The 23591-nt window shown below is 44.9% G+C and overlaps 1 protein-coding gene across 4 annotated transcripts in view; it reads left to right on the forward strand.

Annotated features, from left to right (window-relative positions):
• The first annotated feature begins 2377 nt into the window (after window positions 1–2377).
• The window catches only part of grb2b (growth factor receptor-bound protein 2b), a 59392-nt gene continuing 38178 nt past the window's right edge, over window positions 2378–23591 (forward strand). The window contains exons 1-3 of one of the 4 annotated variants that reach the window (XM_030379858.1): window positions 2389–2611; window positions 3643–3758; window positions 3852–4117. In XM_030379858.1, the coding sequence (XP_030235718.1) occupies window positions 4040–4117 (78 nt within the window). In that variant the 5' untranslated portion in view covers window positions 2389–2611; window positions 3643–3758; window positions 3852–4039. Of the gene's footprint in view, window positions 2612–3642; window positions 3759–3851; window positions 4118–23591 lie in introns of all 4 variants that reach the window. The other 3 variants (XM_030379865.1, XM_030379849.1, XM_030379872.1) reach the window with 3 other exon arrangements.

Here is a 23591-nt window from a genome sequence, read left to right on the forward strand (position 1 = left end):
CTTCAGTTCGGACTGGCGTGCAGAGAAACACTCAAAACGCGTCTGGTCATTCCGTCCACTCAATTACGCTCCAAACATTCCAGAACTAAACCGGGCCATCATCCCCCGAGCGCACAGACAACTAGTGTTCAAGGAGCAAAGAACAGATGAGACGCATTGCGTTCCCCTCCTCAGTGTGGTGCGTTCCCATAGAGCCGCGCGTCCGGTGTTCCAACAGGTGCGCATGGGCGCCGCGTCACAAAGCTCCTACATCAGCCTCTCCCACTCAGTGAATCATCATCTGGTATTCCACGCTGTTCGATGTCTATAACTGCTTTTTGAGACATCCGTGCGTCAACTATAGTGTCGCTGTATGTCGTTTTCCTATATTGGAAAATCCATATTATTGCATTGAGTCTGCTTCTTCACATGGGACCTGCGCGGGATTCCCATTACGGTCCGAGTCAGTCTGAACAGAACTGCAAATAAAACTTTTCTTGTAGTTTAAACTGTTTATACGGACGGATTATGTAGGATGCCTCTCAGGTCAGAGCCTATAATAACACCATGATAAATAACATTGGTCACAAAAAGTTGAAATAAGGACTAGACTGAATAAATAAAGGATCTAAAAAAACCTCAATAATCCATCATCCTTTCTTATCTTATCACACCCGCAGATAGTGTTTCACAGGGGTCACGATGCATCGCTAGATGTCGTCCTTTCCCCGCTGTCTTACGTTGCAGGCTGGACAGTCTGAGGTTTAAAACAGGTTTTCCCCACCTTTTTTGTTCCAAGGACCGGAATATTCATAAAAACATTTGGAAAACCCGTAGTCAATTTGAATGCCTTCATTTTAAGATGCATCACTTTTGAACAAAGGTTTTGTCTGTTTTTCAAGATTTTTTTTGGTCAATCAATCAACGCAATAGCAATGAAGTGCTTGAGTATCAGGCTCCCTTCAACAATGTAAAAATATAAAAAAAACAATTTATAAGAGAAACAAAAGAAAAGTCACCTAAGACAAAATAGTGCAAAGGAGCAATTTACAGTGCATTTACAGCTTACATTACAGTGTTTTAGTTGCATATTGATATATTTTATGGCCATGTATTAGAGCAGGGGTCAAATATGTTTGATTAGTTACAGAAAGCAGTGTTCTGAAATGGGATAAATTAATAGTTTTTAAACCTATGTTGTGAGTAAAAGAGAAGAAAAATATTGTTGCAATGGGCCTGTATGCATCGCCTTCACAGCCTATTGCAAAGCTGTACATGTCTTGAAGATATTGATGCCGGTGGTTCTAACATTCTCGTATATTCTCGTTTTTTACATTTCTCACAGTGCAAATATGTTTTTGAAAGAGTTTCTGAAAATGGTGTTTTAAGATGGGACATATGTAATTATAATTAGTAAGCCCATGTTGAAATTATAACAACCAAAAAAACATTAAAATGTTGATGCATGATTGTGGACTATATGGAAATAGTACAATTCCAGGTCTTCTGGAAATGTTTTTGGTCGCTGTGTCATAATTCAGCTTAATTTTTTATATATTGTTGCATAAGGCACACTCATTAACGAGAAAAGGTCAAACTGGCACTGCATGTTGAAAAGGTTGCTGACCCCTGCGTTAGAGGAAATAAAATGACTCGGGTAACCTAAGACCTAAAAAAAAAACTAAACAAAACCCGTTGGGTATCGCTGGGTTGGAGGACAGATGCGCGTGTGGGTTGGAGTTCTCAACAGTTGAACCCGGTCACCGGAGCAGCAGGAGCAGGAGGAGGAGGAAGAGGAGGAGAAGGAGGAGGATGGGACCGCTGGACCAAATGCCCAAAGAACCCTCACACCAGGATCAGCACTAAACATGGAGGCTACACACAGGAGACGCATGCACACACATTTCAAATAGGAAGAATCAGAAAGTAAATATAGGTGGAGGCGACCTTAATGGGGTTTATGTGAAGACGACAGACCCCCCCCCCCCACCCCACCCCTATATTTTCTGCCTTAAAACATTATCATATTGGATAATAAAAATATCTATTTGAGCATAATACATGGAGCAATTGTCAATGTGATATAAAAAATATGTGAATAATAATTTTGTGTTTGGTGCGGCAGCAGCGGTTCTAGATGTTTTTATTCAGCCACCAAACCTCCTCCCAGCAGAAGCCGTTGCAGAGTCTTTTATTGTGAAAGGAAGCGGAAGTGGCAACCAAATATTTCCCCAGCAGTAGCCATTGTATTTGTTTTTATTGTGAAACGAAAAGGAAGTCAGCCACAAAACCTGCACACAGCAGCCATAGAGACAGCAGCCGCCAATGTAGAGGCTTTTATTGTGAACGGAAGCGGAAGTCAGCCACCAAACCTCCTAGCAGCAGCAGCCGTTCTTGAGACTTTTATTGTGAAAGAAAGCGGATGTGCGCGCGGCCGGACCTCCTCCCAGCAGCAGCCACACTCAGAGGCTCCGAGTTCGGGCGAAAGCGATTTTTTAAGGCGTACGCACGGTTTCGTTAATCTTTTCGAGACACAACCGAAGCCCGGATAGCATCCCGCGGGCGTCGATCCAACAACGAGGCGGGATTCGAACACAGCATCTGTCCTGGCGCCGTTCCGCGGACCCGTAAGGTGAAGGTTTGTTTCTTCTGACGACGGAAGCTAAGCTAAGTGGAGGCTAGCAGCTAGCCCCTGACGTCTAGCCTCCACTTAGCTTAGCTTCCCTCTGGGGTTCAATATTCGGGGTTTGTGCAGAAGACGGGGTCTGGATCTACTGGTTTTACTGGTGAAATGGTGTTTCTAGGATGTGATGGTGGGGGACAAGGCTGAGATGGTTCGGGCTAGCCCTCATCCCACTGGTGTTACTGGGATGGGATGGTGGGGGGCAGCGCTGAGATGGTCCGGGCTAGCTCCTCACTGGTTTTACTGGTGAACTGGTGTAAATGGTGCGAGTGTGTGTGTGTGTGTGTGTGTGTGTGTGTGTGGGGGGGGTGACAGAGCTGGAATGGAGACAGAGCTGGAATGGACCAGGTCCCCATCTCACTGTACTTGGCGCAGTCCTGCTCATAGCCAGATGAGAAGGCTTCCTGTGGACACTAGACTGATGTTATTTTAGTGTGTGTTTGTGTGTGTGTTGTTCTCAAACAGATGTGTTATGGCTTAATATTCGACCCATAACAATGACAGGCTTCGTCATCCTGCCTGTCAATACATGTTAAGATAATTGAACCTTCGAACTGTCACTGTACTGCATTGAGAGGAGAGGGGGTCGCTCTATTAATGTTGAATGGTATCATTTATTTCAATCACCTAATCCACTACAAAAGTAGCCCTCTTGTTTACGCAATCAGCCCAATGCCATTAAAGCAGTGCTGCAGAACACCATTAGCTAAAGCGATGTGCTGGCCTCATCCACTTAAAGGGGGCCACTAAACCAATTAACGTGTTGGGTACCAGTGCTGACCAGCTGCCCGTCGACTGGCCGTTAGGGACCTCTCCATCAGGGATGGAGGTCACCTCACGGGCCAAGACAATACAGGCCAAGAGGCTTTAATTGTTTTCTTTTATTAGATTATGGGGTGATAGTAGCTCAGGAGGTAGAGCGGGTTGACTGGTAAACGTCCGGATGGTTGCTAGTTTAATCCCCGGCTCTTTAATCCCAGGAGTGTTGAGGTGTCCCTGAGTGAGACGCCTCACCCTGACTGCTCCCGACGGACTGGCTGTCGTCCTGCGAGGCTGAAACCGCCGTCAGTGTGTGTAAATCGCTTTGGATAAAAGGGTCAGCAAAATCCCCTCAATGTAAATGTAGATTGTTTGACTCATGAGCAGCAGCCGGCTGGATGTTTGTCTGAAGTGTAGTTTTGTTTTGCAGGTGCGTCCCCTTGACTTGTATGTGAGGCCTCAGTCCTGAGACAAGGGGTCCTAGTCGAGGAGGAAGGAGCGACTCGGAGTGGAATAGCCGACCACAGCTCTGTGGATGTATATTTTTTCGTATTTTTGAGCCCAGACGCCTGCATCTACGACCTCAACCATACGGGTTCCTACCTGCACCGGACGACCATGGAGGCCATCGCCAAATATGATTTCAAAGCAACCGCGGATGACGAGCTCAGCTTTAAACGAGGGGAGGTGCTCAAGGTAAAAGCCATGTTTGTGTTTAAATGAAGTGTCACAACTCTGTCCCGGACCCTGGATACAGAAGCCAGGGACATGACTCTGAACGACATGTATGGCATTGATAGTATCACCACCCAGCACGATTTCAGCCTATCAGAGTAGTGGGTTGTTTTGTTATTTTGATTGGGAAACTGTCCCATCCTTCTATTAACACTTCTGTCTGAAGGTAATGGAAACTAACTACTGTGTGAAACTGATCAGGCTGTATTCAGGGAATATTGGGTAGCCATCCCAAACTAACTGCATGATGGGTAGAACCAGGAAATAAATCCACATGCGACACTATTCTAGGACTATTTCAGTCATTTCAGTTTCATGAACCTTTGATTCCAAACGCTGACGTTTTTCTCTTTGGGGGAAAAGATAATCTGCTTGATTTCAGATTCTATCTCTTCATCTTATCCTCCGTGAGGAGATTGCACAATATTAGAGCGTACAGTGACTTTTACTGAGTTAAGGATTTAAATGCAATCTTAATAATCCCCCCCCCCTGCTTAGTGTGTGTGTGTGTGTGTGTGTGTGTGTGTGTGTGTGTGTGTGTGTGTGTGTGTGTGTGTGTGTGTGTGTGTGTGTGTGTGTGTGTGTGTGTGTGTGTGTGTTAAATATTTATTTCCTCTGTGTTTCAAGGAAACGTGTGTGCTAGCGAGAGACTTTGTTCTCGTATAAATCAGCCTTTGATGCCGCCTCACTTTAGAGATTAGCTTTTTTTAGGTCACTTCTCCTTATGTTGAAGAGTCTGGCTTGGGGCGGACGTAATACCCAGAGAGGACTCTGATAGCTGCGGGCTGCAACTATCTGAAAAGCTCTTTTGTCAAGGCGGGTTATGGAAGCAGCTCTGAGTGTGTCTCCCTGCTCTGACCTGTAGTCCTGATGTGGAAGTATATATAGAAGTGGGATGCCACGCCTTGTGTTATTAACATAACCGACACTCGTTCACCAGGCATTAACTATTAACGGATAGTAATGAATGTGCTATAAAAGAGGAGCAGCATTTTTCATTGGTGGCCTTAATAAATACTTTCAAATTGCAAGTTGCTGATAATCTTTGTTTCCGAAGGTCTATTTCAATAGTACTTGAAAGATCGTGGTTATGAATTAGCATATGACATGCCAACAGGCTTTTGGATAGTTTAAAGCAGTGGTCCTCAAAGTGGGTAGTGAGGGGGGAAAACCAAGCACATATGGACCAATAAATGTGTTAAACACGAGCTGTCAATATGACTGCCTGATACAATTTGAGAACTACTGGTTTAAAGTTCTTCCAGTTACAACCAGTCTCTACAGCTCTGTGGGTCTGGACGTTTCTCTAGGTTGAACAAAGTCCAAGCCAGTGTTGGGAATCCCCCTCTAGAACATTATCTCAGTTCAAAGGAAAGAAGCAGAAGCTGCCACTTGCTTTAAGTGTGTACGTCGACGGCTTGAAGATGCCTTCAGAGAACAAGGTTGTCATCATTTTCAGCCTTGCTGATCTAAGGTAACGGCCATCGTAATTGCTCAGTAACGCGAACAACCTAACTGTGTACTACACTACAAACAAAACTTTAAGAGTCATTTGAAGTCACTAATGAAGGATATTTTGGTTATTTTAGTATTTTTGGCCAGCCTTTTTAATTGTACATTTGCAACAGTAGCAAAAATGACGACCAAGCGCAAGGATTTACTGTAAAATTAAGTTTTCTTTCAGCAATTAAATAATTAGCGGTCAAATATGATGTTGATTAATTGTAAATTGTTAAAATCCCTACTAGCAAGGAAGGATTATGGGATTTATGTCAAACATTGTTAAATAATTAACTTCTCAATTAAATTCTGTTTAACAAGGGGGTCTGGATGTTTCATCGAAATAACTTAAGATCAGTCTCTCCCGTAAAAAAAAAAGAAGTATTTTCCAAACAGTTCAAATGCTCCCGAAATGTATTACAGTTTCAGAATAAAGCCCTTGTTAAGAAGGTTAATTTCCTTCACTGATGTAGTTTCACTAAAAGAAACCAACACAAGGTGCACCAGAGTTCTGCCCAGGCTGGTAGCAGCAGAGACTGTGAGCGTGCCCTTAATGGATCCAGGAAGCTCGGGTGAACACTCCATTGAGCTTAGAACAAGGGGCAGGACAGGAACACTCTTTATCACTCTCCACTGTTGAGATTATCTCCATCCCTCTGTTTGGCGGCCCTTCTCCTCTGGGTATCCATCGCTGGCAGTTTGTGAAAGGCTTGTCTCGTGTGAGTGGATCAGACTGCGTGGTACACCAGCACGCCCCAGCCGGAGTCCCAGTCAGCTGCTGCATCCATGTTAATGAGAGACCCAGGACACGAGAACAAGCAGTGGTGGTGGTTGTGGTGGGAGCTTCAGTCCTCAAAGAACTCAAACCCACAAACCCTGACATGAATCCCCTGGACAGGCTGACGAGGTTCAGACAGCACACTCCCTCTGTTGAGGCCCAGGAGCCTGGGTAGGGATGGGGCCCCATCGAGGTCAGAGCACCATGGAGGTCAGAGCACCATGTGGGTGTTGAAATGTGTTCACATGTCCTTGTTTTACCGTGTGTAGTAGGAGCTCTTAACAAAGGTCCACAACACAGGATACAGGTGGCCATCTTGGCTCTTCCCTGCTGCTGGCTCCCTCTCTCCCTCTCCTTTGTACGATGTCCATTCAAGTCAACTTCTCTCTTAGAGAGCATAGACGAGTGAAATAACACTGATCATTGTTTTGGGGGTCTTCCGTTTCAATCCTTCGGGTGTACAGTTGTCTTCTGCTGGTGTAGTGAAGGTACTGGTGAAATGTGGGTCTGAAGGAACTCCCCTCAAAGTGTGTGTCTCAACCGCCTGCCAGCAGTATAACTGACGTGAGCCTCGCTGCGGATTACAGCTTTTAGTCTAAACGCTGAGAGACCAGGAAAGCTGCTGACGTGACAGTTGAGCCAGAGTGTTTGTCAGTTGAACCGGCTGCGGACTTGGACCTGGCATCCAGTCAGCATGCATTGGTTTGCTGCTCTGCAATCTGCCTTACACAGACGCCACAGGCTCCCCGCACACTTTATCAACTGCATTTTAACGGTAGTTTAACTTTCTTCTTCTGAGTTGAATGTTTCCTAGGAAGGCTGGTTGTGTTTATCTGATGCACGAGTTGCAGCAACAAACCTCACATCGTGAGAAATGGTTGGATTCTCCAGTGATGGACACAGATATATGTGACACTTGCAGCGACCAAAGTTATTCATACTTCCACTCCATTCTGTAATCCTTGCTGGATGTTCCACAGTTGTCAGTGTATGTAATGACTGACGATGCGTTTTTGAAATGGGTAACTGCTTCCATATCCATAACACAATATTTATGAAAAATACTTACTCAACGCACGTATCACACCAATGTTTGTATTGAGAAACAGTAACGTTTTCACAGAAGCGTTCTGAGTTGAAGTGTTTGTATGACCCAGATTGAAGATGTTCTTTAGTCTGCCTCAGACCAAGGTGTAATCAAAATCCACATATCATAACCGTTGTCTATTTGAGCATTGAAGGCTCAACCATAAACTGCATTGAATCAAAGCGCATGCGGTGAAGTATAGGCTGTCGGCAAAGCCCAGCTCTCGCCCAGAACACTGTGGTCAGCTGGGAGCGTATTCATCCAAAGGCTGAGCTTTGTCACTCAGCACGCTGGGATGAGGACCATAAGTATGAGGCCTCCAGGGGCTGTAGCTCCTCCTTCTGTCTGGGCTCATCTCCTGCCGCTCGGGCGAACCTGGGCCAGGAGGATCCCTCTGAAAGCTAAGCCTTTATGTAAAATGCAGAGCTAGTGAACCACAAGATATTCAGCTATTACAGGGCTCCAGACTAACTTTTTTCACTAGGAGCACTGTGGCCCCTAACCGTCGGAACACGGGTCGGATGCGGTTTTAAGTATTGCGGGTGCGGGTTTGCAAAATAAGACCCGTGCAGGACCCAGGCACTGGCACACTAGCCGCAGGTCGGAAGTAGTGATGGGTCGTTCGCGACCGAATCAGTTCGAATGAACAAATCTTTAAGAAGAACGAGCCGAACTGATTCTTCTCTCTCGTTCGTCTCGTTCGTACTCAGACTCGACTCCTCCCAGACCCACTAGTCACTGACTCGCTGTTCGGTCACTGACTGTGAGTTAGGGCTGTCAACGAATATTCGAAGTTCGAATATTCGTTCGAAATGTATCCAAAAACGCGAATTCGAACGTGAAAGTTAATATTCGAATGTGAAAAAACACTCCCGCGGTACAAGCGCCTCTATCTGCTTTGTGAATGAGCCTCTGTCTGTTCGCGATGTCCCTCATAATATTCGAATGTGAAAAAACACTCCCGCGGTACAAGTGGAACAGACTAGTATTGTGAAGCGCAAATGTATTTTATCCCCTCGGGGTTTCCGTACTTGGATATAGGTATTCCAGCTCGGCTATGCCATTCAATAAGCATCCGAAGTAGAGCTCAGAGAGCTAGTAGTCTGGCTGGTGAAAGCTGCTATAACGCAATGTTCTCGGCAAAGTCCGAGACAGCTTTTTTTTCATGAATCCGAACGGTGCGTAGTGCTGGCCCTTTCGCTGGCATGGTGAAAGACGTAGGCGACATGCATTTTTTTCTTCATCGATTTTAATAGGCCTTCTCAATAAATGGTAAGCAAAGCAAGGAACGTTACCACTAGCATACTTTGTAACATTCAGAAGCTTGCAGGTGTGGTGGTGAAATGCAAGCGATACAAAGTTGTGGCTTTTCATGATTAGGCCTCCTTACTGGGCTGTTTATAGGATATATATATATCCCACTAATTTGAACCATGGTTTTGTCCAGTGCTTAATTTGTACGCCTGCAGCACGGGGCGCCAAAGTACCTATTCCCCACACAATGTTATGTCGTACTTCATTGATAACCGCTACGCAACGCATTTTTTTTTTTATACTGCTCGTGGCGGAGCTGGCGGAGCTGGCGGAGTGCACGTCAGAGCTTCCGGAGCGCGCTCCCCCTTGCTCCCCCTTGCTCCCCCTCAAATTAAGCACTGGTTTTGTCGCATTATTGACATATTGACGGCAACTGCGTAAAATAGGCAACCAGATATTCGAATAGTTCGAATTCGTGATTTTTTTTCCAAACGAACATTCGAATGTCATTTTTGAGCAATTTTGACAGCCCTACTGTGAGTGGTGAAGAGGCTTAGTGAGCGAGCGTACGATAATACGATTCAATATCAGTGAAATGGTAAATGCATGCTTTTTGTACTTTCTGTGTCATGCCAGATTAATCAAATATTTGATTGACTTGTCAATCTGTCTCGTTCTTTCACGGTTTGTTCTCCACCCGGGACCCCCACCATCATTGCTAAATCAAGTCTATCTTGCTGATATGTTAAACATCCAATAATCCACTACACCCCCCATCCCGCTGCGTTTTGTTAAAGTTGTAATGTGTTGATTGATGACCGATTTCCAAGATCATTAGAGAACGAGGGAGGGGTTGAGTCTGACTGAACGAACAAATGATTCTGAACGACTCTTCTTGGCGAATTGACCGACGCGAACTGAATCAAGGAAAATAATCATTGAATCCATCACTAGTCGGAAGAACGAGTCAATAGTTCAGAGACGTTTACGCACGCTCTATATTTAATCTCTAGGACCCTCCCCCTCAATACATTAGCCGCTAACAGTGGCCATCCTATCCTTCTCACATTCATTGGCCTGCTACAAATTCCGGATTCGTTGACGCGCCCCTTCCCCGTTTAACGTGTACAAAATAAAAAAGGGCAAATTTACTTATTTTACATCTGGTCGCACATGTGCGACCAGATGTAAAATTCAGCGCAGAATCTCACATTTTGGTCCCAAAATGTGACCATTTGGGGTTGCAGTCTGGAGCACTGTATTATCAGTCACGGTATGGCTGTACAAGGTGAAACTACGCAGACACTTTTCCTGGAACTGGACTGTAAGGCTATTTGGTAAAATGTCTTTCAGAGATTCAGAGCGGCTAGATTCCGATTTATTTAGATGGCGCTGGAATGGCTTGCATCCGTTTGTATCTATTGTAGGGCTGCAACTAACGATTATTTTAATAATGGATTAATCTGTCGATTATTTTTTCGATTAATCGATGAGTCTGATAAAAAAGAAACATTTGTTATTACCGCATCTTTATTCAAAAACTGAACATTACTTCAAATTCACAGTGCAGGCTGAAGTGTAAAAACACCAGGTTATTGCTCCAATGTCCCGGAACTATTAAAAGTAATATTAAATGATAAAAAAAATGGGACAGCACAAAAAAAACATACAATGTATGATATACATTTATAAATATACAGTATATAAGGGATGTCCATGGTTAACCGATAAGATCTTAAACCGATAAATACTAACGGTTAAAAAGAGATTCAATCATCTTAATTTCTCTCAGATGATCCTTTTTCCAGAAAACTGTCCCTTTTGGAAAACTTTTTTTCTGTAAGGGCTAGAACTCCAAATCTCAGATATGTATGACCCTGGGAAATGTGCGTACACATTTTGGCATCTGTAGCTATCTTGAAAAGGCGGGAAAAGGGGCGTGACCTCCAACATCAAGGTAAATGTGCATAAGAAAAGGGACGTGACCTCCAACAGTAAGGTAAATGTGCATAAGACGGGTTCGTTTCTGGTCCCCATTTTTGGTGTGATGGAGGTTTAAATTTGTGCGTTAAAGGTGACACATTATGGTGTTTCCCCAACAAGTAAACATAGTATTTGAGTTCCAGAAAACATGTTTTTTAAGCTGTTTGCTGGAAATAGCTTTTAGGAAAAAAAATATCGTCTATCGCCCCTCTGTTTCAGTCCCTTCAGAATGCACTGTTTCTGCTGTCTATAGCACTGATGCAAATAAGCTGCTGCCCATTGACCAATGAGCTCTCAGACTGAACCACAGCATGGAGGAGAGACTTTGCCGTTTGACTCCTGGAGCTCTATATCTATATAATATAACATAATAATAATATTATATACAGGTATTTATATAATCTATCTAATATCACAGCCAAAAGCTATGTGCGCCTCGGATGATATTATAATAATAAAGACTGTGTCTGACGTCTCTGGTACTTCCACAAGTTTTTTTTTCTGGTTTTGCATTTGAACACATCAATCATATTACTGAGCCTACCTGAACACATCACATTTGGCACTGTTTGCGACTTTTTTTTTAAGCTAACTAGCTCCATATCCTGTCGGTTTTAACATGCTTCTTTCATGAACCATGAACCCATGGATATATATATTAACTAGATGCCCTACGACGGCGTCTAGAACGTCACCATAGGCGGCCATCTTACCACAGTAAGCTGCTCACCCATAACATTGTGTTGGTAGTGGTACATGTACTTTTTAAATAACCATAACTTGCTAAATTTTCAACCGAATTACAAACGGTTTGGTTTATTACAAACGTTATTAACGTGGTTATATTTTAGAACATTATTCTATTTTTCATTATTCTATCAAACGTATGCAATGTCATAACTACATCTCTGACGATTATAACAAACCAAACCGTTTGAAAATCGGTTGAAAATTTAGCAAGTTATGGTTATTTAAAAAGTACATGTACCACTACCAACACAATGTTATGGCTGAGCAGCTTACTGTGGTAAGATGGCCGCCAGTGGTGACATTCGACTCCTTTGGCCAGCGGCTCGGACGAGGCATCTAGTTAATATAGATATCTATGCATGAACCAACCTGTTGGCGGCTGGCTGTAAACTAAACAGTGCCGCGCCTACGAGTGACGTATTAAATCGCGCGACTGAACGAATCGATGACCAAATTCGTTGCCAACGCTTTTAGTAATGGATTTTTATCGATTTTATGGATTTGTTGTTGCAGCCCTAATCTATTGTTTGTAATTTAGCTTCAGAGCTCATTCATTTGTCGGACCCAAACGTTTGAAGGCCACGGTTGAAGAAGACCAGAAGACTACAGTGCCAAGTCCTGTAGTCTTAGCTTTAGCTTCATGTTGGTCGTCAACCCTTTCCTCCTGACCCACAGAGGTCTTGGATCGGGCCTGCTGCAGATTAGTTTTATTAGATTTTTTAGTTTTATCAAACCTTTTCATCTGATGTTTTGACGAAAGCATGACTCAGAGTACCACACAGGGGATTGTCTGCTAATTTATTTCCCACTATGAACATTGAGTGAAAGGGTTGATGATGAGAGGTGGACAGAGGGCTCCTGTTTATCCACGTCTATCCAAAGGCCTTTCAGAAAGCTTTCAGCCCAAGCTCTGAGCTGTGGCTGGTCGGGCAGGAGGTGGACCAGAGGCCATTAGGCTGATGACGGTCCCAGACCAGGACCAGAGAAGATGCTTCACACTACAGATCACCAGGAATGGTGTGCAATGAGTATTCAAGGCTGGTTCACACTGTTGGAGTTGTTGGGTGAAAAAGTTTAATCTGGGGTCATTTTACATTCAATTTAATGTGTAATGGAAGGAATTCTGAGCCACTATATAAGATGCATGTTTTATATTTCTATATAAAAAATTTATGATATTAGCCGACTGATACTTTATTTAAATATTTAATTTAAATGAGTTTTTAAATCAGTTCTTTGTCCTTGCTGATATCTTTCTCATTGACCTGTGAACACGTTCCCTCTCCATCAGTAAAGTGATCTGACACTAGGCCTTAAACATCCACCCTGTGCCTCAGTGTCTCTCCACGGTACGTCGGGCCAGATGTGGGCGGATGATAAGGGCGTCGATGATAGAGATGGTGATCTGAGGTGGTGTGGAGTTAACCACGAGCACAGTTTCACATTGTGTCATATGATTTCCATAATGCCACAGATGGGCCAAATGGGGAAGGTGTGAGCCTGTCTTGGGGTTTTTAGTTTAGGAAATGCAAAATGCTGATCTCATTTGAATACCCAGTTTGTAAAAGCCTGTGTTTGCAATATTAAAAATATGCGCCTCTGTGAATCATCTGCAGAGTAGACGTCTCCCCTTAACACCAACTCTGTAGATGGGGAGGAGAACATTTGAATTGGCAAATTGCAGCTGATTATTTTTTAGTGGGCGGTTTGTGAACCTGTCCTCTAGTGCACAGCGAAGCCTTTCTCTGAAACATTGAAGGGCTTTGGGGTGCTGCCGCTGTTGGTGGGAATCTGCTGTTGTCACGGTGAACACGAGTGCTCTGGTGAACACCGGTGTAACGGGGGAACACGTTAATCCTTCTGTACGGGCCACACCAGGGAGCCCTCCTCTCTGGGCCCCAGTCCTTGTCACTCCGGTCTCTCATGTTGTGCAGCAGCCACCCCACTCCCTTCAATAATGGCGCGTTTCCACTGCAGGCTGTGGTATGGTTCGGTTTGCAAAGGTTGGGTACGGATTGCGTTTCCACCGTCAAAAGTGGGCGTGAGCCGTACTCGGTTTGCCCTCGTCTTCAGTACTCCTCCGTTGGGGTACTGAGACGGGGTACTGAAATCCGTTGATTTGTCGACAGAATCGTCACTTCCGGGCAACGTGGGGATAAAAAACAAACAGTAGCCTCGAGGTATTATTCTTTACAATGAACATGTCGCGTAAAACGCTTGCTTTGGCGAACAAGGAGGTGGAGACGTTCCTCTGCATTCTTGGGGAGGAAGACGTGCGTTCAACTTTTCCATTGTTTTTATTGAGCAGGCTACACTGTCGCGCTGCTATGATGTCACGATGATTACGTAGCTGCCACGGCGATCGACATCCGGCCTACTATAAAGGGTACTGTCGGCAGTGGAAACGCAACCTCGGAACTGAGCTGGGCTATACCGCCCCCTCCCTACCGGACTGAGGCAAACCGAACCGTACCGCACCCTGCAGTTGAAACGCGGCATAAGTGAACATGACCTCCCGCTGACACGCGGAGCCTCTCCCCAACAGGTCTCTGATCCCCTCCTGTCTGTAGCTCCAGCCTGCCTCCACTACTCCCTCCTCTACTCACTCCTCTCCTCACTCCTCTCCTCACTCCTCTACCTCCAGCGACCCCCGTGGATCCGATGTCCCTGTCCGTCCGGGTCCGTCTGTGTCCACCAGGCCTGGTGTTTGTGTCTCTTGTCTATCAACGGATAGTTTGGCTTGAATTAAGGGGAATGTTTTATATTGATGTGTTAGGATTCATTTTGTTGTTTTGTAGGGCTCTCAAATAATGGAAATGATAATGCGATAATGATGGATCATTTTATACAATATGAAATTAGCAGAATATGGTTGTGTTCTAAACACTCTTTGACGGTCGGAGCTGACCCCTCTTAGTCAGTGGTGGAGCTCTCAGCCGACATTGCTTTGAGTTACTGGAGTAATCACAATGTTTGTGATTATAACCATGTGCTTTGTTATCTCCCCTATCGCTCGTTGTTGAAGGTAAAGTAGGTTAGTTAGTTTAGTCCGTAAACCATAAGGCCCGGCCTGTGTTGAGTTCCCTAGTGGTCAAGAAGTTTTCTTAAAATGTCAGCTGGGAAGATCCCGACATCCAAACTGAAAGTGAACTGATTAATTCAAGAACTACGCGTCTCAAAGCAGCTTCTGTGGTCTGAATAGATCCGTCTCCCTCTGTCTCTGTCTGTGAGCAGCGGTGTTGACGCAGAATCCTCAGGCTGTGTTCCAATCAGTTCCAGCCCCTCCTACACTCACCCTCCCCATTTAGTGAAACAGCTCTGCATTCAGAAGGGAGAATCATCAGACAGCCTTTAACGCAGATGCTATCTCTAACCAGTGTGTTATGCTTGTTTTCCACCGGGGACGTACACGCCGCGGAACGGCTGCAAACTCTGCCCTGCGTCAATTTCCACCGGGCGCGTAACGGCAGCGTAGCGCTGCCTTGCGAGCCAGCTGTATTCATGCGAGATCACGCGATAATCCTAAACCTAATGTACTCACCTTCCACTCCCAAAACGACTGCAATTAAATGCCAGGCTTTGTCCTTTCTGACATTGTCCTTATAAAAAGGATGATTTATTTCATAAATTATTTTTTGTTACTCCACTTCGACAATCAGTCTCTCATCGTTCATGTTGCCGACCCTCTGAGACCCTTTACTTTGATTGACTGCTGACCTGGTTCCACCGGTCATGACGTAATGTTGACGTAATGTTGATGTGATGTTGTGATAGGCTACATGAGCTGAGTATTGTGTTTTATTTGAAAAGTGACCGGATGCTCTATGGCTTTTACTTTTTCACTTCCTGCCGGGCTCGATCAGCAACGGCTCGCGTCTCCTTGGAACATTTTCTTGTTGACCATTTTGTGTATTTTTTTAAGGCGAAATTTGAAGTTCTCAGTTACAAAGTTTTCTTTGGGAGAGACATGCTGAATAAATACATGTTTGAATATTTGTGGTTTCAATATTGATCAAAATAATCGGGATTATGGGTTCGCCCATAATCGAGCAGCCCTACTTTCAACGCAAATTAAACTATCGATGTTGACGATAGCGTCTCGTTCCATACCTCGTTTGAAGAAATATCAATATATTTCAAATATCGTTATATCGCCCAGCCCTATGGGAATGAATCACAAAGTGTTTGTGTGTGAAGATCCTGTTATTCAGCAGTCCTGATTTCTGTATCAGTGCATTATGACAGAGTTGTGTGTAGTGTCATGTTCTGAAGGGATTACCAACAGAGCCGTTCACTCTAACCACCTTCTGTGTAGAACCCCAGGCTGGCTGAGGCTAAAGGCTGGCACCGAGCACCCGGCCCTGTGTGTTTGTGCACATGTGCCTCAGCAGGCGGGAGTGCTACCCGTCTGTCACTTCCTGTTTGCTGTGTGGACCTCCCCTGGCAGCTTCCTGTCTCTCCCTAGTAGGGGGTTCCAGCAACCCAGAGCGCTTAGAGGTTTCCCGTTTGGCAGGCCTCTCTCCTGTGGACGCGTTCCTGTTGAGAACCGCTCAGCGAGTTGTAGCGGGACTGTGGTGGAGGGGTTGAGCAAGAACACGGTGGAGCTTAGCAATGACTTCTTGTTCTGCTTCCTACCTATGTGGTCTCTCTCTTCCTCTTTTGTCTCTCTGCCTCGCATTCCCTCCCTCTCTCTGCCTGTTTCTCTTCCTCTCTCTCTCTGTCTCTGTCTCTGTCTCTCTGTGTGTAACCTGACCCCAGCCGCTCAGCCCCTCCTCCAGATCAGGGACCTCTCATGCTCTTCCGCCCTCGTTTTGTCTTCTAAAGCTTCCTGTTCTTTGATTAACTGCTCCCTCCCGTCTGTTAGCGCCCGCTTATCGCTACACTGCTATCGATCCTGCCCACCCACTGACTCACCAATGAGAGAGACAGAGGGAGAGAGAGGGAGACTTGAGCCAATCCTCTACAATTGAAGGAAGAAAAATCCTTTCAGAATTGTCTCCAAAAATATGAAACTCGACAACACTAACAATTCCCAATAACATGTGTCTAATGGCTACAGATGAGCTTTCTGTTGGCGGTCTACTCTGTTCACTGTCGTATTGTAAGGATGTCAGGCCGTAGTGTTTCCCTTTGATGTTTGTTTGTGCGTGTTATAGATAAGGACGTCGTGACGCTGACTAGAATGAACTTCTGATGCAACATCTTCTCAGAAAACCTATTTTAAATCCATCTGCTCACTCGGCCAGCGGACGCGAATGCGGATGTGAAACTGACGGAAGACAACGTCCCGTGACAGATCGTGTCTACTTCCTCTGGTTAGAGGTCTGTTTCTGGCTCTTTGAGGCAGTCCACTTCTGCCTGGATTTGCGTTAAAAAAGTGCAACGGGCCCAGCAGACGGAACAGAATGAGAGTTATGAAATATGAGGCCTACATGAAACAAAGGAAACATTATTGTTTGTTATGGTTATTGTTTAGGGTAGGGCACTTCTGTCATTGTGCTATTGTGTGTTATTGTTGACCAAAGGCAGCTCTGTCGAGAGCAGGGCTGCTGCCCAGCGGCCTTCGAGCAAGGCTTTTCTGCTGGCTCAACGCCAAACACGGGATTCGGACCGGCCCGCGTCTTCAGTCCCATTCAGACGGCCGTAACTCGGATTTTGAATATCTGTAGGTTGGCTGTGTGATTGGTGGGAAGGGTTTAACTCCCAGTTTAACTCGCTAATAACTCCCAATCCCTCCCTCCCAATATGATGTTATTGATGACATAATTGAGAGGAGGATCAGCACTGAGGGGATATATCCAGGAAGGCCCCTTAGTTAATGCTGCTGTGTTAAAACTGTACTGTCAAAATATGCAACGTACTGTCAACACATTTGTCCTATAACCAATCAATCAATATCCTATATTTAACCAGGTAAAAATTTATTGAGATTAAAATCTCTTTAATATGAAAGATGTTATATAATTGTCTTAGTACTAATCATCTTGTCATCTATTCATTCTATTAATTTTTACTTTGACGTTGTTAACCTGCTAGTCTGACCTCAGAGTGCCCTTAGGGTTTCACACCCAAAAAGGGTTTAGTGTGTTAAGGAAATTACAATAATTTTAATAACCGAATCAAACAGGATATAGAGTCTGCTTTCGGCAAGATCCCAGAGTTGGTAAGTGCAGATGAGGGCAAGGTTAATGCGTGCACTCAGATAAACTCCCTCCTTCATAAGTTGTGTGCTTTGAGAAGTATTTCCTTCACCTGTGGTGTAGCTTCACGATGTGGTGACCCGCTGGGATCCCGACCCATCCTAGCAGACAACTTGGTGGGCGAGTAATGAGGAGCCATCTGACAGATAGCTGGTCTCCAACCGAGAATGAGGTCAACTAGAAACTGACATTCACACATTTCAGACATTACCACACTGAAATGATTGAATGTTAGATCGTCGTTTAGATTATATTTTAGCTTTAGATCTTTCCTACAGCACATTCTCATAATAGGCCAACATCAATTGCATCAGGCTTGCATAGGCTTTTAATCATTAATTGATTGTTCTCTTATATGCTGGATAAACCAGTGTTTGATTTCATGGAGGTATAATATAAATTATGATGAATTAGTTTATTAGACAGAAGTTTGTATGTTAATATATAATGTGTATCATAGCCTGTATTACAGTCAAAATGAACGCAGGTTTGTAGAAAAGGTTTGTAGAAGGGGTCATTCATCGCCAATAGACTGAATCCTGGCCGTCCTCTGCTCATACAGAGCAACAAACAAGACGATCGCAGTTTTAGATGTATAATTATTAAGAAATAAACTTTTCGGCACAATTTTACATCACAGTATTTCATGGCAAGACATTTGGTCCCCTCTGGTTCACTGGTATAGGGAATGAGGAACAACGTGAGCCAATTCATTCTGAACCAAGTTAGCCATTTCACTCTGCACAAACGTGAGCCAAGGCAATCAAGACAAAGTGAGCCGGTGTGTAGCAACAGGAGCTATAAGCACACAGTCCTGATGTAGCAACAGGAGCTAACCGCACACAGCCGTGATGTGGCATCAGGAGCTAAAAGCACACAGCGCTGATGTAGCATCAGGTGCTAACGGCACACATCCCTGATGTAGCAACAGGAGCTAACGGCACACAGCCCTGATGTAGCAACAGGAGCTAACGGCACACAGCCCTGATGTAGCAACAGGAGCTAACGGCACACAGCCCTGATGTAGCAACAGGAGCTAATGGCACACAGCCCTGATGTAGCAACAGGAGCTAACGGCACACAGCCCTGAGGTAGCAACAGGAGCTAACGGCACACAGCCCTGAGGTAGCAACAGGAGCTAACGGCACACAGCCCTGAGGTAGCAACAGGAGCTAACGGCACACAGCACTGATGTAGCAACAGGAGCTAACGGCACACAGCCCTGATGTAGCAACAGGAGCTAACGGCACACAGCCCTGATGTAGTAACAGGAGCTAACAGCACACAGCCCTGATGTAGCAACAGGAGCTAACAGCACACAGCCCTGATGTAGCAACAGGAGCTAACAGCACACAGCCCTGATGTAGCAACAGGAGTTAAGTGTAACAGCAGGGTGTTCAGCGGAAAGCGGTGTTCAGCGGAAAACGGATGTGTACGTCCATCTCCGGAGCTAGCAGAGTGGTGCACAGTAAATATTGCTCCAGTGTGTTAATTGAGTCGCTGGGGCTGAGCGGAGGGCATGTCTCAGTGCTCTGGGGTTTGTGTAGCATCGTATCCGAAGCTATCTGCGTTGCATACGGGAATGGGTTAACCTGGTGATTGTTAGTGCTTGCCACTTGGTTCTATGAATGTCCTTACTGTACCCACAGCGATATATTGTTTTATCGTTTCTCTTCTGACAGATGTACTTATTGTAAGTCGCTCTGGATAAAAGAGTCTGCTAAAGGCCCTGATGTAAAAGCATGAACCTCTGAGATGATGGACGTTGTAATGACACAATGCACATAAAAGGGGAACTGGTTCAGTTTTTTCTTTCCAGTACAGCCATGCAGCCCATGTCACCTGATTGGTTGCCCGGTATCCTCCGGTCCTCCTTTTTTATTGGCTCGTCCCCCACCGCAGCCACAAGGCCAACTCTTGTGTTCTTTTGCATTTTTCTGTTGTGGTTTTGTTTTGGTTGCGTCCCACAGACGTCCCGGCGCGTGCGTGTGGAGGTTTCTCTGGCAGAGGGATGACCGCGGCTCCATTCCTCACCAAACCACTCTGGTTTAGTAAAATTGCCGACTGGTTAACCCTTCCACCGCCCCCTCTTGCTCTGCGGTCCCTCACACATCTTGTCGCTCTAAACCCATCTTTACTGTCAGTTCTGGTGGGTCGTGCCCAAGAGTCAATTCAATTAGTATAAACCTTAATCACAGTTACAGTCTCAAAGTTCTTCACAGGCCACACCCCCTAACCCTAGCTCCCTATCTCTAGCCCCCCCTATCCCTGGCCCCCTCAAAGAACAGGGAAAGTCTCCCTTTATTATAGAGGAGGAGAAGCCGTTGAAGGCGACAGAGCGAGGGCGATGCTGGTCCCCTCCCCGGGTGACCAGCAGACCACTGGGTGCCAAGAGGTAGAAACACTACGGAAGCATACCAAACAGAACCCTTTAAACAGAAATGAGGGAAAGGCTGAGTGAGTGAAGGCCGGAGGGAGAGGGGAACGTGTCGAGGTAGGTCAGAGGTCGCTTCCTCCTCACACGTCAGTGATCCCACACATACCCACAGGGATGAGTTAAATCAGCCATCCTGCACACGGATTAGAGCACGCCCTGCCTCCCTGATCACTTCCTCTGCACGCACGAACACACACAGAGCTAGATGTCTGTTCCATCTCCAATCCATATGTCACAAAACACACACACGCTGTCACAAGCCCACCCCCTCGGACCCCATTAATCTCTCTCTCTCTCTCTCTCTCTCTCTCTCTCTCTCTCTCTCTCTCTCTCTCTCTCTCTCTCTCTCTCTCTCTCTCTCTCTCTCTCTCTCTCTCTCTCTCTCTCTCTCTCTCTCTCTCTCTCTCTCTCTCTCTCTCTCTCTCTCTCTCTCTCTCTCTCTCTCTCTCTCTCAGAATAATGTTTCAGAGCTTAACCTCCCAGCGATACAACTAAAGTTTCACTTTTCTTCCCCCTTTAAAAAGGTTGTGTGAATTTTTCAGCAGTGATTCCATAATCCTCAAAATATTGCAATATTTACGTCGATATTGCCTGGGGAGCTCTACGTACGTGCTATCCGGTGGTTGTCATGGCTATATGAATCTGTTATTCTGTGGCCTTCTTCTATACCCTTCTGGCTGGCTCTCGGTTCGAACCGTTCTTCTCCTGCTCGCTTCTGCCTCTGAGATTAGTACCCCAAATTCCTCCGTAACGGATGCTTCAGCTGCCTGCTGGGATACGGGGATAATGGTGGAGTCGTTTATACACTTCAGGATTTCATTCCTCCCTGTCCTCACCAGTGCAGCGCGTGCGTCAACAGGGGTGATTATCCTACGCTATAATAACGTGAGCGCCAAGCAGTCAGGCTCAGGGGAAAGTGGATGAGAACTGCTCTCATTTCATACACTTAAGATGACGGAGAGACGATGATGAGGTTACAACTTGCTCTCAGGCTACAGCTAGCTCTCTGGCTACAGATAGCTCTCTTGCTGCAGATGGCTCTCTGGCTGCAGATGGCCCTCTGGCTGCAGCTAGCTCTCTGGCTGCAGCTAGCTCTCTGGCTGCAGCTAGCTCTCTGGCTGCAGCTAGCTCTCTGGCTGCAGCTAGCTCTCTGGCTGCAGCTAGCTCTCTGGCTGCAGCTAGCTCTCTGGCTGCAGCTAGCTCTCTGGCTGTAGCTAGCTCTCTGGCTGCAGCTAGCTCTCAGGCTACAGATAGCTCTCTGAAATCCTGTGTAGGCCTACCCTCTTTCCCCGCAGAAATTAGATAAGGGAATCGATAAAGGCACAATAAGCAGAATTGATTTAATTTTGTAATCAATTGGAAAATGACCCACAAAGTTCCAGTTAAGACACTCCCCTTTCAATGAAAAACACTTCTGTGTGTTGTCTATTAATTATTCACAATATGTCCTTCCCTTCCTACAAAAGATATACCCTGACCCTCGCCCTTAATGAAAGGAATAACCCTTACTGAAGTGGTGGGTGGTGTGATTTAAGTTTTGGCAGAGAAAACAATGTTGGATGCATGTGTGAGCCATAGAAGTTCATCTGATAGGCTGCACTGTAGCACGATACTAAACACCTCTGATCGTGCGGAGGACGGTTTATCGTTCGCCATCTCGTATCGTCATATCACCCCAATTAGACCCAGCTCACTTTTCCTGTCCTCTTCGCATGCTACACTGTGCCCTTTTAGCCTGCGCCTGCTTCCTGAGTCGTGCTGTGCTTTCCTAGCAACAATAAGAGTGGTTTCATGTGTGGACGGGACAGATGCCCTCTCTGTGGTGGCCCAGTGTCGGCCAGCCCCCCCCACAGAGCAACTGGTTGCCCTGGCTCGGTCCCATTGAGCTCTGGTCCAATGCTGCTGAGCTACTCCACACAGCAGCTGACCCTAAATATAACCTACAGCCTGAAGCCCTCACACCACTCTGTCTGGTGGAAACCAAACCACTCTTTCCATGACTGGCTAGTGGATTATTATGGGTCAGCTTTTGGGTGATTAGTGCTGCATCACATTGCTGAAATTATTATTGATGTTATTGGCTGTTATTTACTTGCTATGTGTATTTATTGAATCAAGTCATATTCCAACAGTGAATTGATTAATTAATAATTGAGATTATCCCTACAAGGTAAATGTTCCATGTATTAGGATGCTGCTTATAGAGCAGGTTGTCTGACTTCCCTCTAGCCTCTGCCTGTGATGTGTTTTTAAGGGCAAGTCTTATTTATTAAGCCCTCAATCTCTAAGTGATTTTCCTTTCTTAACGAAGTGACGACAAACCTACCACAGTGTTGTCCTTCTCTACTTGGTCAATACAGAAAGACAAATAAATACACCCTAATTTCCTGTTATCAGCCAACTTACCTTCAAATTATAATACATTAAATATCACTTAATAGAACGTGGTGAACATTAAGATTCAATATAATTAGTCTTTAGTAGAAGAGAAAGCAATCCCCCATGCTGCTGTTTCAGCATTTAAACCCAGTACACACCCGGGTCTTGACCCTATGTAAACCTGTTCTGAGGTCAGCTCAGCATTTATACTCGGGATGCACCGAAATGAAAATTCTTGGCCGAAACCGAATATACTGAAACAGTTGGCCGAAGGCCGAAACCGAATACCAAATGTGGCTTTTACTGTTTTTCATTCATTTTGCCTTAATTTTTCACCATTGCATAAATCAAACAATTAAATGTCCTTTATAAACTTTTTTGTCTTGCTTTTCAATAAAAAAAAATCAATTACAAATTTGATACAAAATATTTATTTAATACTGAACGTTTTCTAACATTCCAGCAGACCTTATAGCAAGAATTTAAGAACAATGTACCTTTTAAATAAATGAGTATTTTTTATTTATAATTTTTTATTTTTTTTTAATAAATAAATAAAAATGTTCGGTGTATTATGTTCGGCCTTTTTACTCCTTCGGCCGAAACCGAACATTATGTTTCGGGTAATTTTCGGCCGAACATGTTCGGTGGCCGAATATTCGGTGCATCCCTAATTTAAACCCAGTATACACCCGGGTTAGGGCTGGGCGATATGGCCTAAAAAAAGAATCCCAGATTTTTTCACAAAAAATCTGATTTCCGATTTAAATCGATTTACAGAAAAAGGCATTATGGCAGGCCCTGCCATTGTAAACAGTGTAACCAGTAACATTACATAAAATGTAAAATATATAAAATATTAAATAAAATATTTCTGTAAACATAAAATATCACTAATGATAAGAGGTAGTTCTGATAAAGTGCCAACATAACATTCAAACTTTCCACATGTGTTCATATATATACAGTGTTTTGCAAACGGTAATTGCCTTAAAAAAAAGGGAATAGCAACGGGAGAAGAATGAGAAAGACGCACACGCAGCTCTTTCCTTCACTCTTCTGCATTG

Source organism: Gadus morhua, chromosome 2 (assembly GCF_902167405.1).
Source record: "Gadus morhua chromosome 2, gadMor3.0, whole genome shotgun sequence".
In the NCBI taxonomy this organism is placed as follows: domain Eukaryota; kingdom Metazoa; phylum Chordata; class Actinopteri; order Gadiformes; family Gadidae; genus Gadus; species Gadus morhua.